Genomic DNA, 17,142 nt, shown 5'->3' with positions numbered 1-17,142 from the left:
ACACAGCCACCTGAACTACTGCCCTAGAAAAGACAAGGAGCAGTCTACACAAACAGCCACCTGAACTACTGCCCTAGAAAAGACAAGGAGCAGTCTACACAAACAGCCACCTGAACTACTGCCCTAGAAAAGACAAGGAGCAGTCTACACACACAGCCACCTGAACTACTCCCCTAGAAAAGACAAGGAGCAGTCTACACACACAGTGAATCTGAGAAAAATGGTTTCAAGTTTGTTTTTTAGTCCATGCATATCAACCATGACCACTGATCTGACCTATGACCCCTAAAACGCAAAAGAAAAGTGTAATATCTAGAAATCTGAATGTGTTTATCCAGATTTCTTGTTGTTTTTCTGTTTGATGGAACTAGTTGAGAGTTCTGTGTTATTTCTTATTTTATGTACCTTTATTTAACCAGGTAGGCCAGTTGAGAACAAGTTCTCATTTACAACTGCGACCTGGCCAAGATAGAGCAAAGCAGTGTGACAGAAAAAACACAGTTACACATGGGATAAATGTCACGTCCTGACCAGTAAAAGGGGTTATTTGTTATTGTAGTTTGGTCAGGGCGTGGCAGGGGGTAGTTTGTTTTGTGTGTTTCGGGGTTTTGATGTATGTTCTATATTTTCTATTTCTATGTTTATTCTAGGTTTCTCTTTCTATGTTGTGTTTTTTCAATGACCTCCAATTAGAGGCAGCTGGTGGTTGTTGTCTCTAATTGGAGGCCATATTTAGTGTGTTCGTTTTCACTTGTGTTTGTGGGTGGTTGTTTCCGGTTTAGTCTGTGCACCTTACTGGACTGTTATCGTCGTTATTTTGTTTGAGTGTGTTTACCTTCAATAAATACGAAGATGAGCAATATACCCGCTGCATATTGGTCCGATGATTTCTCCTCTTCAGACGACAAAGTTTATGACAATAAACCAACGTACAGTCAATAACACAATAGAAAGGTCTATATACAGTGTGTGCAAATGTAGTAAGATTAGGGAGGTAAGGCAATAAATAGGCCAGAGTGGAGAAATAATTACAATTTAGCAATTAAACACTGGAATGATAGATGTGCAGAAGATGAATGTCCAAGTAGAGATACTGGGGTGCAAAGGATAAAATAAATTACAAAATGGGGATGAGGTAGTTGGTTGGGCAATGTACAGATGGGCTATGTACAGGTGCAATGATCGGTAAGCTGCTCTGACAGCTGATGCTTGAAGTTAATGAGGGAGATATAAGATTCCAGCTTCAGTGATTTTTGCAGTTCGTTCCAGTCATTGGCAGCAGGGAACTGGAAGGAAAGGCAGCCAAATGAGGAATTGGCTTTGGGGGTGACCAGTGAGATATACCTGCTGGAGCGCGTGCTACTGGTGGGTGCTGCTATTGTGACCAGTGAGCTGAGATAAGGCAGGGCTTTACCTAGCAAAGGCTTATAGATGACCTGGAGCCAGTGGGTTTGGCGATGAATATGAAGTGAGGGCCAGCCAACGAGAGCATACAGGTCGCAGTGATGGGTAGTATATCGGGCTTTGGTGACAAAACGGATGGCACTGTGGTAGACTACATCCAATTTGCTGAGTAGAGTGTTGGAGGCTATATTGTAAATGACATCGCTGAAGTCAAGGATCGGTAGGATAGTCAGTTTTACGAGGGTATGTTTGGCAGCATGAGTGAAGGATGCTTTGTTGCGAAATAGGAAGCCAATTCTAGATTTAACTTTGGATTGGAGATGTTTGATGTGAGTCTGGAAGGAGAGTTTACAGTCTAACCAGACACCTAGGTATTTGTAGTTGTCCACATATTCTAAGTCAGAACCATCCAGAGTAGTGATGCTGGACAGGCGGGAAGGTGCTGGCAGCGATCGGTTGAAGAGCATGCATTTAGTTTTACTTGGATTTAAGAGCTGCTGGAGGCCTCAGAAGGAGTGTTGTATGGCATTGAAGCTCATCTGGAGGGTTGTTAACACAGTGTCCAAAGAAGGGCCAGAAGTATACAGAATGGTGTCGTCTGCGTAGAGGTGGATCATAGACTCACCAGCAACATCATTGATATATACAGAGAAAAGAGTCGGCTCGGGAATTGAGCCCTGTGGCATCCCCATAGAGACTATCAGAGGTCCGGACAACAAGGCCCTCCGATTTGACACACTGAACTCTATCTGAAAAGTAGTTGGTGAACCAGGCGAGGAAATCATTTGAGAAACCAAGGCTGTTGAGTCTGCTGATAAGAATACGGTGATTGACAGAGTCGAAAGCCTTGGCCAGGTCGATGAAGATGGCTGCACAGTATTGTCTTTTATCAATGGCGGTTATGATATCGTTGAGGACCTTGAGCGTTGCTGAGGTGCACCCATGATCAGCTCTGAAACCAGATTGCATAGCGGAGAAGGTACGGTGGAATTCTAGATGGTCGGTGATCTGTTTATTAACTTGGCTTTCGAAGACTTTAGAAAGGCAAGGTCGGATAGATATAGGTCTGTAACAGTTTGGGTCTAGAGTGTCACCCCCTTTGAAGAGGGGGATGACCGCGGCAGCTTTCCAGTCTTTAGCGATCTCAGACGATACGAAAGAGAGGTTGGACAGGCTAGTTATGTAGTTGTGTTTTCATGTTTTGAATGTTGTATTGTAGTAGGCCTAACCCTCACCAATTATTCTGGTGATGGAGAGAGACACCAGACAAGACACAGAGACAGCAACAGAAGATCACAAGACAGCAAAAAAATATGATAAAACACCAAAAAAAACGCAACAGATGACACAGAGAAAGTGATGGAGAGAGGCAGAGAAGGGGAGTGTTCAGAAGACTGTAGTACTTATAGCTGCTATAGGGGTTCTAATTACTGCACTGTTTGTGAGTCGGTGTATGTGTGTGTGTGTGTGTGTGTGTGTGTGTGTGTGTGTGTGTGTGTGTGTGTGTGTGTGTGTGTGTGTGTGTGTGTGTGTGTGTGTGTGTGTGTGTGTGTGTGTGTGTGTGTGTTTTGGTACTGTAGGATTCTTTAATCAATGTGGCTCATTGGACAGGTCAGAGTCTCAACACAATTGAAAACTTACCATCAATAAAACACCAAATTATGTAATTTCTTGTGGAAGAATGGTGTCACATCCCTCCAATAGACTTCCAGACAGTTGTAGAATGTTTGCCAAGGCTCATTGTAAGAGCTGTAAAGAGAGAGGGACTCGGAGAGAGAACAGGTAGAACCTGATATGTAAATGAGCAGAGCAAACGAATGTAACTTTCAACGACCGAATTATCATTCAGACTCTGTTTCTATTGAGAGATAAAAGGTAAGATGACGATTGTTATGTGTATTAATATAGTTGATGATATTGTTGTGTGTATTAATATAGTTGGTGATATTGTTGTGTGTATTCATATAGTTGGTGATATTGTTGTGTGTATTCATATAGTTGATGATATTGTTGTGTGTATTAATATAGTTGATGATATTGTTATGTGTATTAATATAGTTGATGGTATTGTTGTGTGTATTAATATAGTTGATGATATTGTTATGTGTATTAATATAGTTGATGGTATTGTTGTGTGTATTAATATAGTTGATGATATTGTTATGTGTATTAATATAGTTGATGGTATTGTTGTGTGTATTAATATAGTTGATGATATTGTTATGTGTATTAATATAGTTGATGATATTGTTATGTGTATTAATATAGTTGATGGTATTGTTATGTGTATTCATATAGTTAATTATATTTTTGGTGGACAGTGTTATAATAGTCCTACTCTCCTTAAAATGTTTTGATATAAATTAGATGCGTGGGGTGAATTCGTTCTGTGCCCATCTGTGTGCCCCAGAGTGATCGCTCCTACACTATCTACAATCTAAAAGGGTTCTTTGGCTGTCCCCATAGGAGAACCCTTTGTAGAACCCTTTTAGGTACTAGGTAGAACACTTTTGGGTTCCGTGAAGAACCCTTTCCACAGAGGGTTCTACATGGAAGCCAGAAGGGTTCTACCTGGAACCCAAAAGCGTTCTCCTACGGGGACGGCCGGAGGACCCGTTTGGAACCCTTTATTCTAAGAGTGTACTGTATCATAGGTCTATAGACTTGTCTTCTCAAAACAGGCTTAAAACACAACAAGCAACAAACAAACATGTTCTCTTTATAATCTACAGTTAACTCCTTTCACTCAGGAAGGTATGTTGTGTGAAAGAGAGACTAATAAATATTGTTTGAGAGACTAACAACAACTTACACTTCCTCAAAACAGGCTGAGTGTATTCATTAGTGCCCACCGTAGCAAAACGTTTGGCAACAGAAACCGTTTAGGTCACATTGTACAGCGTTTAGAGTAAACGGTTTATGTTTTATTTAACATCTTAAAACTGTTGGCTGTGGAGTAAACTAATGAATACAACCCAGGTTGTAGCCTACGACTCGGCATGTTGATACCTGCCTCTTGCTGAAACCTGAACGTAGCCTGAAGGGTATACTATGATACAGGCTTGATATACTGGTTTTCTAAAGCTAGCCAGCTTCAGTTAGCTTCACATTCCAGCTCAGGCCTCATCCATCAGAATATACACAACAGAACAGAAAAAAATCTCAATGAAGTTTCAAGGTGAGAATCCTGCCTGGGATTATTGTAAAGTGTGTAGATAAATAAATTTACATTTACATTTAAGTCATTTAGCAGACGCTCTTATCCAGAGCGACTTACAAATTGGTGCATTCACCTTATGATATCCAGTGGAACAACCACTTTACAATAGTGCATCTAAATCTTTTAAGGGGGGTTAGAAGGATTACTTTATCCTATCCTAGGTATTCCTTAAAGAGGTGGGGTTTCAGGTGTCTCCGGAAGGTGGTGATTGACTCCGCTGTCCTGGTGTCGTGAGGGAGCTTGTTCCACCATTGGGGTGCCAGAGCAGCGAACAGTTTTGACTGGGCTGAGCGGGAACTGTGCTTCCTCAGAGGTAGGGGGGCCAGCAGGCCAGAGGTGGATGAACGCAGTGCCCTTGTTTGGGTGTAGGGCCTGATCAGAGCCTGAAGGTACGGAGGTGCCGTTCCCCTCACAGCTCCGTAGGCAAGCACCATGGTCTTGTAGCGGATGCGAGCTTCGACTGGAAGCCAGTGGAGAGAGCGGAGGAGCGGGGTGACGTGAGAGAACTTGGGAAGGTTGAACACCAGACGGGCTGCGGCGTTCTGGATGAGTTGTAGGGGTTTAATGGCACAGGCAGGGAGCCCAGCCAACAACGATTTGCAGTAATCCAGACGGGAGATGACAAGTGCCTGGATTAGGACCTGCGCCGCTTCCTGTGTGAGGCAGGGTCGTACTCTGCGAATGTTGTAGAGCATGAACCTACAGGATCGGGTCACCGCCATGATGTTAGTGGAGAACGACAGGGTGTTGTCCAGGGTCACGCCGAGGCTCTTAGCACTCTGGGAGGAGGACACAAGGGAGTTGTCAACCGTGATGGCGAGATCATGGAACGGGCAGTCCTTCCCCGGGAGGAAGAGCAGCTCCGTCTTGCCGAGGTTCAGCTTGAGGTGGTGATCCGTCATCCACACTGATATGTCTGCCAGACATGCAGAGATGCGATTCGCCACCTGGTTGTCAGAAGCGGGAAAGGAGAAGATTAATTGTGTGTCATCTGCATAGCAATGATAGGAGAGACCATGTGAGGATATGACAGAGCCAAGTGACTTGGTGTATAGCGAGAATAGGAGAGGGCCTAGAACAGAGCCCTGGGGGACACCAGTGGTGAGAGCACGTGGTGCGGAGACAGATTCTCGCCACACCACCTGGTAGGAGCGACCTGTCAGGTAGGACGCAATCCAGGCGTGGGCCGCGCCGGAGATGCCCAGCTCGGAGAGGGTGGAGAGGAGGATCTGATGGTACACAGTATCAAAGGCAGCAGATAGGTCTAGAAGGATGAGAGCAGAGGAGAGAGAGTTAGCTTTAGCAGTGCGGAGAGCCTCCGTGACACAGAGAAGAGCAGTCTCAGTTGAATGCCCAGTCTTGAAATGTAATGTTAGTATAGTGAATGAAAGTAAAACTCTCCTAACAGTCTACTACTACTGAGACAGGTTGGTGTAATGTTAGTATAGTGAATGACAGTAAAACACTCCTAAGAGTCTACTACTACTGAGACAGGTTGGTGTAATGTTAGTATAGTGAATGACAGTAAAACACTCCTAACAGTCTACTACTACTGAGACAGAAAACTCAAGTCTGAAATTTCTAAGTGGAAATTACAGACTTCAGAAGCTCTTTAAACCTCAAATACACTACAAGTTTTACATTTCCTGCATTGCTGGAAAGTTCTTCTGCAGTGGGGGTGATCAAATTAAGATCCTACATCTGTACACATAATTGTACATGGGGATATGTATGGGGGTCTATAACATCCAATCACAGAGGTTTACATCAGCTGACAGTTGCAATGTTATTCCTAATAACTCAAACTGCCCTTTTCAGATAAAGACATAAAATCTGTACAGATGTAGGATCTTAATTTGATCACCCTGTTGCAGAAAAACTAAACTTGTAGTATATTTGAGTGTAATTAAACTTTAGAAAAGGTTTCTGAAGATGATAAATTCCACTTTTCCATTTTAAAACTGTTCATTAATTATAATCCACACAATAATTCAAATGTCCTGTTTCTGCAGGATTATTTTCCTGGTGTAGCAAACTGGCTCAAATTAAGATCCAACATCTGCAGCAATATACCTCTCTAATGAATATGGCTCTATTGAGATTCACTTTTGACCATTTGACATCTTGTATTTCCTGTTGTTTAGGCTGGTTGAATGAGCTGCCTGTGAAAGCTACTTCATCTGCAAGAAAACAGGCGGCTGCACCAGTGACTGTCAGAAGTTTTGTGATTTCCTCATATGAACGTGAAAGTAAGTGTGTTGTCTACGCAGTTACAAAAATGGCTGTTGAAACTGTGGCACATATTTCTCGGTAACATTGAATAAATGTGTTGGTATGTAGGAAAGACGGGCAGACTCTCGTACTGTTGGTCTAGACTACCTACAAACTATTATAAGGCTATGATCACTTATCATGCAGACAAACCTGATGTTCTCTGTGAACTGATCTGAACAGGTTTAGGCTGGTCATCTATGATATGTAGGTTATATACAGTACATTCTCTGTCCTGCTACTGGTAGGACTATAACATTATGTTGATCTGAACAAGTTTAGACTGGTCATCTATGATATGTAGGTTATATACAGTACATTCTCTGTCCTGCTACTGGTAGGACTATAACATTATGTTGATCTGAACAGGTTTAGGCTGGTCATCTATGATATGTAGGCTATAGCCGAGGTATAGACCTTGATCTGCATATCACAAACAAACTGCTATTATACATTATAACCTAGTCTACTTTACATAATATAACCTCTCTCACTTGATGCAAAAAACCTTTTGAATGGATCAACAATTTCCTCCTCGGATCAATCATGTCCGTTTTAGCCCTTCGGTCTACATTCTCAGATACGTTTAGAAAAGAACAGATTGAAAGACAATAAATAGCCTACTGTTAGTGAATACAAATACGTGTGAGACATGGCCTTGTGTTGCTGTACTGTCTATAACTACCTTAACAAACAGTGACTTATTATTATTATTATTATTATTATTGTTGCTGTACTGTCTATAACTACCTTAACAAACAGTGACTTATTATTATTGTTATTATTATTATTATTATTATTGTTGCTGTACTGTCTATTACTACCTTAACAAACAGTGACTTATTATTATTATTGTTATTGTTATTATTATTATTATTATTGTTGTTGCTGTACTGTCTATAACTACCATAACAAACAGTGACTTATTATTATTATTATTATTATTATTGTTATTGTTGTTGTTCTGTCTATTACTACCTTAACAAACAGTGACTTATTATTATTATTGTTATTGTTATTATTATTATTATTATTGTTGCTGTTCTGTCTATAACTACCTTAACAAACAGTGACTTATTATTATTATTATTATTATTGTTGCTGTTCTGTCTATAACTAACAAACAGTGACTTATTATTATTGTTATTATTATTATTATTATTATTGTTATTGTTGTTGTTCTGTCTATTACTACCTTAACAAACAGTGACTTATTATTATTATTGACAGTTACCATGAAGATGAAATGTCACAACTACATGTTCATGTGATGCATTAAATCACCTGACTGTTTCTATGTGTCTGTTAGTAAATGTTTTATTTCTCTAAGAAATAATGAATACATGAGAACAATTGACAGTCAAGAACTAGTTGTCACTGTGTTAACCACAACCAACATGCTGGATCTCTGTTTAGTTGTCACTGTGTTAACCACAACCAACATGCTGGATCTCTGTTTACAGGGGTCAGTGCTCTAAAATGAGTCTCTCTGGGGAGAGAGAGGAGGGGGCCCTGCCTCTAAAATGAGTCTCTCTGGGGAGAGGAAGGAGGGGGGCCCTGCCTCTAAAATGAGTCTCTCTGGGGACAGAGAGGAGGGGGCCCTGCCTCTAAAATGCATCTCTCTGTGGAGAGAGAGGAGAGGGGCCCTGCCTCCAAAATGCATCTCTCTGGGGGACATAACACCAAAGCTAAGAGGTGAGATAACAATTTTATGAATAATTCATTAAGTTTATTTCCTAAATAAATATCTATCTTAATAAGGTGAATGCACTTACTGTAAATCTCTCTGGATAAGAGCATCTGCTAAATCAGGGGTTCTCAATCCGGGGTCTGCGGAGGTACTGCAGGGGTTCTGCAGGAAGCGTCGGGAGTGGTGGTGTATCCAGGGAGAAAACTAAACTAATATTCTGAAATGTCATTGTGGTCTTATGTTCCCATCTATTGGAATTATTTAGCAACTGCAGTAGTACTGAAAAAATGTGTTATTCCTTACTAAAGTAGTAATTACTGAGAATTGAAAAATATACCATGTTCTTGTTAATTTTATCACTTACAACCATAAAAAAACAATTTATAGCATAACAAACAATTAAACTTACATAAACCAAAAACACTATATATGTAGTTATTCAGTTAATTACCAAATTGAGCCGGTCGGTCACATTTGAGAGTGAGGGAGATATATAGCATTTTGCATAAAAAAACATGATTTTTGTCTCTCTGCAATGAAACCATCAAGTGATAGATTTTAAACAAATCCTTGTCTGTGAGAGATGTAATAATTAATACATAATTTCTTTAAACAATAAAAGCTCATTTCTGTAAAGAGATATGTAGCGTTTTGGAACTCTTCTTATGTTTCCCCATCTGAGATCAGAGTAGATGAGAGATGTAATGTTTGTCTCTGTTGTGTTGAAGACCAATCAAGCAGGAGAGACCAGCCTCCCCTGTACCCAGCTGTGTGTCCATGAAGAGTGACAAGTCTATGGAGCCTCCTATATCCTTTAGAGAGGGAGACGTTTCTACTGAACAAAGGTAAGAAGAACTCATGGGTCATGGTCAGTGAGTTAAACAACACTGTCTCTAGTCATTTCTCCTCTCCCATTTTCACAATTCTTTTTGTTGTTTTCATAATCCATAGGCTAATCCTTTAGTCCATTTTCATAGTCCTAAAACAATATTAAACAAACACAACGTTCCCTCCCTGCGTGTGTGTGTGTGTGTGTGTGTGTGTGTGTGTGTGTGTGTGTGTGTGTGTGTGTGTGTGTGTGTGTGTGTGTGTGTGTGTGTACTCCCTGGTTGAGGAGATGTAATCTCATGTTTTGTCCACAGAAACCAACAGGAGAGATCAGAGTCAGAGATTCTCAGTGGTCAGTCTTCCCAGAGTCATCAAACAGACCTGGACTCTATATTCAGTGTATGTGGTCCTGTTATGTACATTTGTTTTTGTTTACCTCAAGTAAAGTTTATCTGTCAATTATTCATGAATGTGTTAATGAGAAAGCATTTCTTCTCTTGCTTAACTTATTTACTTTATTTATTTCAGATGCTTGAAGAGAAAATGATGACATTTGTGAAGAACGAGCTGAAGATGTTCAAGAGGATTCTTAGTCCAGAACTCCCAGAAGGCTTTGAGAGTCAGAAGCAGGATGAGGAAGTGGTGGATGCTGAAGATGAGAAGCAGGAGAGCAGTGCCAGAGAGGGGGCTCTGAAGATCACACTGCACATCCTGAGGAAAATGAACCAGAAGGAGCTTGCTGACACACTGGAGAAATGTAAGATCTGTCTGCCTCATGTTGAATGATGTTTTATAACATTTAAAAGCTGTAGCTAAAGTAGCTGTGAAACACAATGATATTGTAGCAGCCTTAACGCAACACCTTGTGACCTCATCAAGTAGCAGCAGGGATGTGTTGTGGTGATTAATTTAGAGAGAGAGAAGAGGAGAGACAGAGGACAGAGAGACAATTAGAGAGGGAAAGAGAGAGAGAGAGGAGGGAGGGACAACACTAATAATATCATCAATAATACCAATAATAACATAATGGAAACATTTATACAATCAGTTAAGAGAAGAAATTATTATAATTTAAACTTTATAACAGTCCTACAATACTGTAGGCATGAAAACAGATGTAATATTAATATCCTCTGTGGTATTTCTTTATTCAGATGAGCTTGCTGTGATTTGCCAACGTGAACTCAAATCTAATCTAAAGAAGAAGTTTCAATGTGTATTTGAGGGGATCGCTAAACAAGGAAACCCAACACTTCTCAATAAGATCTACACAGAGCTCTACATCACAGAGGGAGGAACAGGAGAGGTCAATAATGAACATGAGCTGAGACAGATTGAGACAACAACCAGGAAACAAGCAAGACCAGAGACTGCAATCAAATGTAACGACATCTTCAAACCCTTAACTGGACAAGACAAACTTATCAGAACTGTGCTGACAAAGGGAGTCGCTGGCATTGGAAAAACAGTCTCTGTGCAGAAGTTCATTCTGGACTGGGCTGAAGGAAAAGCAAATCAGGATGTCCAATTTGTGTTTTCATTCCCTTTCCGGGAGCTGAATTTGATGAAAGGGGACAAAAACACTTTGATTGAACTTCTCAATCACTTCTCAATGGAAACCAAACAATCAAGAATCTCCAACTACGGCAAGTACAAAGTTCTGTTCATCTTTGATGGTCTGGATGAGTGCCGACTGCCCCTAGACTTCCAGAAGAACAAGATCTGTTGGGACGTCACAGAGTCAACCTCAGTGGATGTTCTGCTGACAAATCTCATCAATGGAAACCTGCTTCCCTCTGCTCTCCTCTGGATAACTACCCGACCTGCAGCAGCCAATAAGATCCCTTCAGGGTGTGTTGACCAGGTGACAGAGGTACGAGGGTTCAATGACCCACAGAAGGAGGAGTACTTCAGGAAGAGATTCAGTGATGAGGAGCTGGCCAGCAGAATCATCTCACACATAAAGACATCAAGGAGCCTCCACATCATGTGCCACATTCCAGTCTTCTGTTGGATTTCTGCAACAGTCCTTGAACACATGCTGAAACATAAGAGAGAAGAGATGCCCAAGACTCTGACTGAGATGTACACACACCTTGTGGAGTTTTATACCAAACAGAAGAATGAAAAGTATCTTGGGAAAGAAGAGACAGGTCCACACTGGAATAAAGAGAGCATTCTGTCACTGGGAAAACTGGCTTTTCAACAGCTTGTGAATGGCAATCTGATTTTCTATGAAGAAGACCTGAAAGAGGCTGGCATTGATGTCAATGAAGCCTCAGTGTACTCAGGATTGTGCACACAGCTCTTTAAAGAGGAATGTGTTCTGTACCAAGACAAGGTGTACTGCTTCGTGCATCTGAGCATTCAGGAGTTTCTGGCTGCTGTATATGTGTTCCTCTCATTCATCAACAACAATGAGAATCTAATGGCCGAACCGCAATCAACGTCCAGGAACCTTTCTGTGATGTTCAGAGACAAGCCTAAAGTTTCTTTCTACAAGAGTGCTGTGGATAAAGCCTTACACAGTGAGATGGGAAACCTGGACCTGTTCCTCCGCTTCCTTCTGGGCCTCTCACTGGAGTCCAATCAGAAGCACTTACGAGATCTACTGACAAAGACAAGAAGCAGCTCAAAGACCCATGAAGACACAGTGAACTACATCAAGGAGAAGATCAGGGAGAATCCCTCTCCAGAGAGGTGCATCAATCTGTTCCACTGTCTGAATGAACTGAATGACCATTCTCTAGTGGAGGAGATCCAAAGCTTCCTGAGCTCAGGAAGTCTCTCAGAACCCAACCTGTCACCTGCACAGTGGTCAGCTCTGGTCTTTGTGTTGCTGACTTCAGAAAAGGAGCTGGATGTGTTTGACCTGAAGAAATACTCCAGATCAGAGGAAGGTCTTCTGAGGCTGCTGCCAGTGTTCAAAGCCTCCAGTGCATTTCTGTGAGTACATAAAATGACATATAAAAACTAATCATCAGGAAGAAATATTCAGGTTAAAGAAAAATATGCATTATAATATGTGTTTAATATTATATTGAAAACATTGAATAAACGCATTGATTTTCACATTAGTATAACAATATGACCATACAACTCTAGGAGACAGAAGAAGAATCTATATGTTGTTTGGGAGAATTAACCAAATGCATCTGCCATTGTCCTTCTACACTAAATTAACAATGTGTTTGAAGTCATGATCTCTTTGTCAGGCTGTGGAGTCACAGAGGAAGGCTGTGCTTCTCTGGTCTCAGCTCTGAGGTCAAACCCAACACATTATTTGTAAATGGGTAACAGCGTAAACAGAGAAAGCTAAGCGTATCATTTTAATACAACCTGTCTGTCATTGTATTTCTTCTGTGTTTGCAGACTCACTGGCTGTAAACTCACAGACACATCCTGTAAAGTGTTGGCCTCAGTTCTCAGTTCAAACCCCTCACACCTGAGAGATCTGGACCTAAGTAACAATGACCTGAAGCATTCAGGCGTGAAGCTGCTCTCTGCTGGACTGGGGAATCCCCACTGTAAACTGAAGACTCTGAGGTCAGTATTATCAGATATGAAAGTACTTTATGCATGTAGTTCTCCCATTTGAAAAAGTCGTAATTATTCGGACATATTACTTATAGTGTATTAAAATAGTCATAAGTTTAGCATGTTGTCCCATATTCCATGCCTGCTGTCACGTTTCTCTAAGACAGAACCCAGAAGCAGACCAGGACAAGGTGAGTAAAATGAAGGTGAGTATTTATTGGTGGTCTTGATGTGTAATTTGAGTGATCCAGGAGACGGAGCGGCAGCGGAGGTGAGTTGATGAGAGTAGATGGGTGGATTCAATGACGTCACTGTATCCACCGACGGCCAGGCAAGGGAGTTGAATGTTCCGGGAGGATGACTGTAGACAGAGTAAACGGGGGTGAGTAACCAGTAACAAGAACAAAACAACAAGACTAGCTCAGGAAACATGAGGCTGTTCGTTGCTAACGATCCAGCAGGGAATGGATGTCAGCTCAGGGCTTATGAAGAGGTGATGATCAGGACCAGGTGTGCAGAAGGTTGATGAGATGCAGGTGTATGGTAATCACTAGATCTCCCGCCTAACTTCGTCGCCTGGCAACCAGACAGGTTTCTGAACGAAACCTTAGACACCAAACAAAAAACAGTCAGCTCAGGCAGAAACAGACTCAGGAAGCGGGATTCCTGACACCTGCAGTGAGGCTTGTGATTCTACTAACAAAGATCAAACCCCCTCTGTTATTGGTAATGGTGAGAGGTTAGCATGTTTTGTGTAGCCTCTGTTATTGGTAATGGTGAGAGGTTAGCATGTTTTCTTGTAGTCTCTGTTATTGGTAATGGTGAGAGGTTAGCATGTTTTGTTGTAGCCTCTGTTATTGGTAATGGTGAGAGGTTAGCATGTTTTGTTGTGGCCTCTGTAACTTTCTCACTCATTCTGATTCATGATTCATTCATGATTCTTCTTAATCATGGCATCATCAGAATTTCGTTTTTAATCGTCAATCACATACAGTTGAAGTCGGAAGTGTACATACACTTAGGTTGGAGTCATTAAAACGTGTTTTTGAACCACTCCACAAATTTCTTGTTAACAAACTATATGTTTTGGCAAGTCGGTTAGGACATCTACTTTGTGCATGACACAAGTAATTTTTGAAACAATTGATTACAGACAGATTATTTCACTTATAATTCACTGTATCACAATTCCAGTGGGTCAGAAGTTTACATACACTAAGTTGACTGTGCCTTTAAACAGCTTGGAAAATTCCAGAAAATTATGTCATGGCTTTAGAAGCATCTGATAGACTAATTGACATAATTTGGATGTATTTCAAGGCCTACCTTCAAACTCAGTGCCTCTTTGCTTGACATCATGGGAAAATGAAAAGGAATCAGCCAAAATCTCAGAAAAAAAAATTGTAGACCTCCACAAGTCTGCTTCATCCTTGGGAGCAATTTCCAAACGCCTGAAGATAATACGTTCAATCAATAGTATGCAAGTCTAAACACCATGGATCCACACAGCCATCATACCATCCCAACTGTGAAGCACGACGGTGGCAGCATCATGTTGTGGGGGTGCTTTGCTGCAGGAGGGACTGGTGCACTTCACAAAATAGATGGCATCATGAGGCAGGAAAATTGTGGATATATTGAAGCAACATCTCGAGACATCAGTCAGGAAGTTAAAGCTTGGTCACAAATGGGTCTTCCAAATGGAAAATGACCCCAACGATACTTCCAAAGTTGTGGCAAAATGGCTTAAGGACAACAAAGTCAAGGTATTGGAGTGGCCATCACAAAGCCCTGACCTCAATCCTATAGAAAATTTGTGGCCAGAACTGAAAAAGCGTGTGCGAGCAAGGAGGCCTACAAACCTGACTCAGTTACACCAGCTCTGTCAGGAGGAATGGGCCAAAATTCACCCAACTTATTGTGGGAAGCTTGTGGAAGGCTACCCAAAACGTTTAACCCAAGTTAAACCATTTAAAGGCAATTCTACCAAATACTAATTGAGTGTATGTAAACTTCTGACCCACTGGGAATGTGATGAAAGAAATAAAAGCTGAAATAAATCATTCTCTCTACTATTATTCTGACATTTCACATTCTTAAAATAAAGTGGTGATCCTAACTGACCTAAGACAGGGGATTTTTACTAGGATTAAATGTCAGGAATTGTAAAAATTGAGTTTAAATGCATTTGGCTAAGGTGTATGTAGACTTCTGACTTCAACTGTATGTATTAAAATACCCTCAAATAAAAGGTGACATTGTATACTGTCACCTCATATGAAACATTTGATCTGAAATCCAAAATGTTGGAGTTTAGAGCCACATTTAAAATGTCATCTTCACTGTCAAAATAGATATGTGTGGACTGTATACTCAATACAATCTAAATCTGATACCTCACTGTCTGTCTTTTGACTGATACTGCTTTTTAAACTGGTCTGGTCAGTCTACTCAAATATTTGTACTATACATGTTTCTATCTGCAGGCAAAACTTTGATAATTTGTCATTTTTAATGATGATACATTCATTTACGAATAGATATGGAAGGTTTCAGGACACTGATATCTGAATATGTTGAAAAATGATACTGCCACTATTTTCACCACCAAAGCATAGCAGTGTGATTTTAATATGATTTGACTCTTTGCAGGCTGTCAGGCTGTGGAGTCACAGAGGAAGGCTGTGATTCTCTGGTCTCAGCTCTGAGTTCAAACCCCTCACACCTGAGAGAGCTGGACCTGAGTAACAATGACCTGAAGGATTCAGGAGTGAAGCTGCTCTCTGCTGGACTGGGGAATCCCCACTGTAAACTGGAGACTCTGAGGTCAGTATTCCTGTAGTTGGTCAACAAGTGATAACTGTTCACCAGATCCACATGTGTTTACCAGGCACACATAGTCCACACCATATGTGTTTGGACAGTGAAGCTTACAGTTTTAAATGTGGTGCTATGCTCCAGCATTTTGGATATGAGGTAGAATGTTTCTTATTAGGTGACAGTACAGAATGTCACCTTTTATTTGAAGGTATTTTCATACATAGCTGTGTTACTGTTAAGAAAGGAAAGCACTTTATGTATTTAGTTCTCCCATTTGAAAAAGTTGTACATATTCGGACAAATTCACTTATATTGTATTAAAGTTGTCATAAGTTTAGTAGTTGTACCATGTTCCATGCCTGCAGTGATTACATCAAGCCTGTGATTCTACTAACTTGTTGAATTCATTTTGCAGTTTGTCTTGGTTGTGTTTTGGATTATGTTTTTCCTAATAGAAACTGAATGGTGAATAATGTCCTGTCATTTTGGAGTCACTTCACTTGTATTGTCAGTAAGAATAGAAGATGTTTCTGAACACTTCTACATTCATGTGGATGCTACCATGATTATGAATAATCATGAATGAATCATTAATGATGATGAATGAGAAATTTACAGAGGCACAAAGATCAGACCCCCTTTGTTATTGGTGTTATTCTGTATACTTCTGGCCCTTCTTTGGACACTGTGTTAACTAACTAACCAGACGAGCTTCAATGCCATACAACTCTCCTTCCGTGGCCTCCAACTGCTCTTAAATACAAGTAAAACTAAATGCATGCTCTTCAACCGATCGCTGCCTGCACCTGCCCGCCTGTCCAGCATCACTACTCTGGACGGTTCTGACTTAGAATATGTGGACAACTACAAATACCTAGGTGTCTGGTTAGACTGTAAACTCTCCTTCCAGACTCACTATAAGCATCTCCAATCCAAAGTTAAATCTAGAATTGGCTTCCTATTTTGCAACATAGCATCCTTCATTTATGTTGCCAAACATATCCTTTGAAAACTGACCATCCTACCGATCCTCGACTTCGGCGATGTCATTTACAAAATAGCCTCCAATACCCTACTCAATAAATTGGATGCAGTCTGTCACAGTGCCATCCGTTTTGTCACCAAAGCCCCATATACAGTGGGGGAAAAAAGTATTTGATCCCCTGCTGATTTTGTACGTTTGCCCACTGACAAAGAAAGGATCAGTCTATAATTTTAATGGTTTATTTGAACAGTGAGAGACAGAATAACAACAAAAACATCCATCCACTATATAATATAGTGTCCCTGAAATAATAATCTGACACACACACACACACACACACACACACACACACACACACACACACACACACACACACACACACACACA

The 17,142-nt window shown here is 40.8% G+C and overlaps 1 protein-coding gene and 1 long non-coding RNA gene across 2 annotated transcripts; both read left to right on the top strand.

Annotated features, from left to right (window-relative positions):
* The first annotated feature begins 3,003 nt into the window (after positions 1-3,003).
* Positions 3,004-8,407, top strand: LOC123734127 (uncharacterized). Its single transcript, XR_006764441.1, has 3 exons — positions 3,004-3,279; positions 6,769-6,873; positions 8,359-8,407. It is a non-coding gene; the product is annotated as an uncharacterized lncRNA (long non-coding RNA).
* A 1,543-nt stretch (positions 8,408-9,950) lies between these two features.
* On the top strand, positions 9,951-15,726 carry LOC123734131 (NLR family CARD domain-containing protein 3-like; the record flags this gene model as incomplete). The annotated part of the gene is made up of 4 exons (XM_045712865.1): positions 9,951-10,170; positions 10,568-12,359; positions 12,786-12,959; positions 15,603-15,726. Coding segments are annotated over 4 exons (2,310 nt in total), but the record flags the coding sequence as incomplete, so codon positions are not given.
* Between the last annotated feature and the right edge of the window lie 1,416 nt (positions 15,727-17,142).

This window comes from Salmo salar, unplaced genomic scaffold (genome assembly GCF_905237065.1).
Source record: "Salmo salar unplaced genomic scaffold, Ssal_v3.1, whole genome shotgun sequence".
Classification (NCBI taxonomy): domain Eukaryota; kingdom Metazoa; phylum Chordata; class Actinopteri; order Salmoniformes; family Salmonidae; genus Salmo; species Salmo salar.
This window is presented reverse-complemented; position numbering and strand designations above follow the sequence as displayed.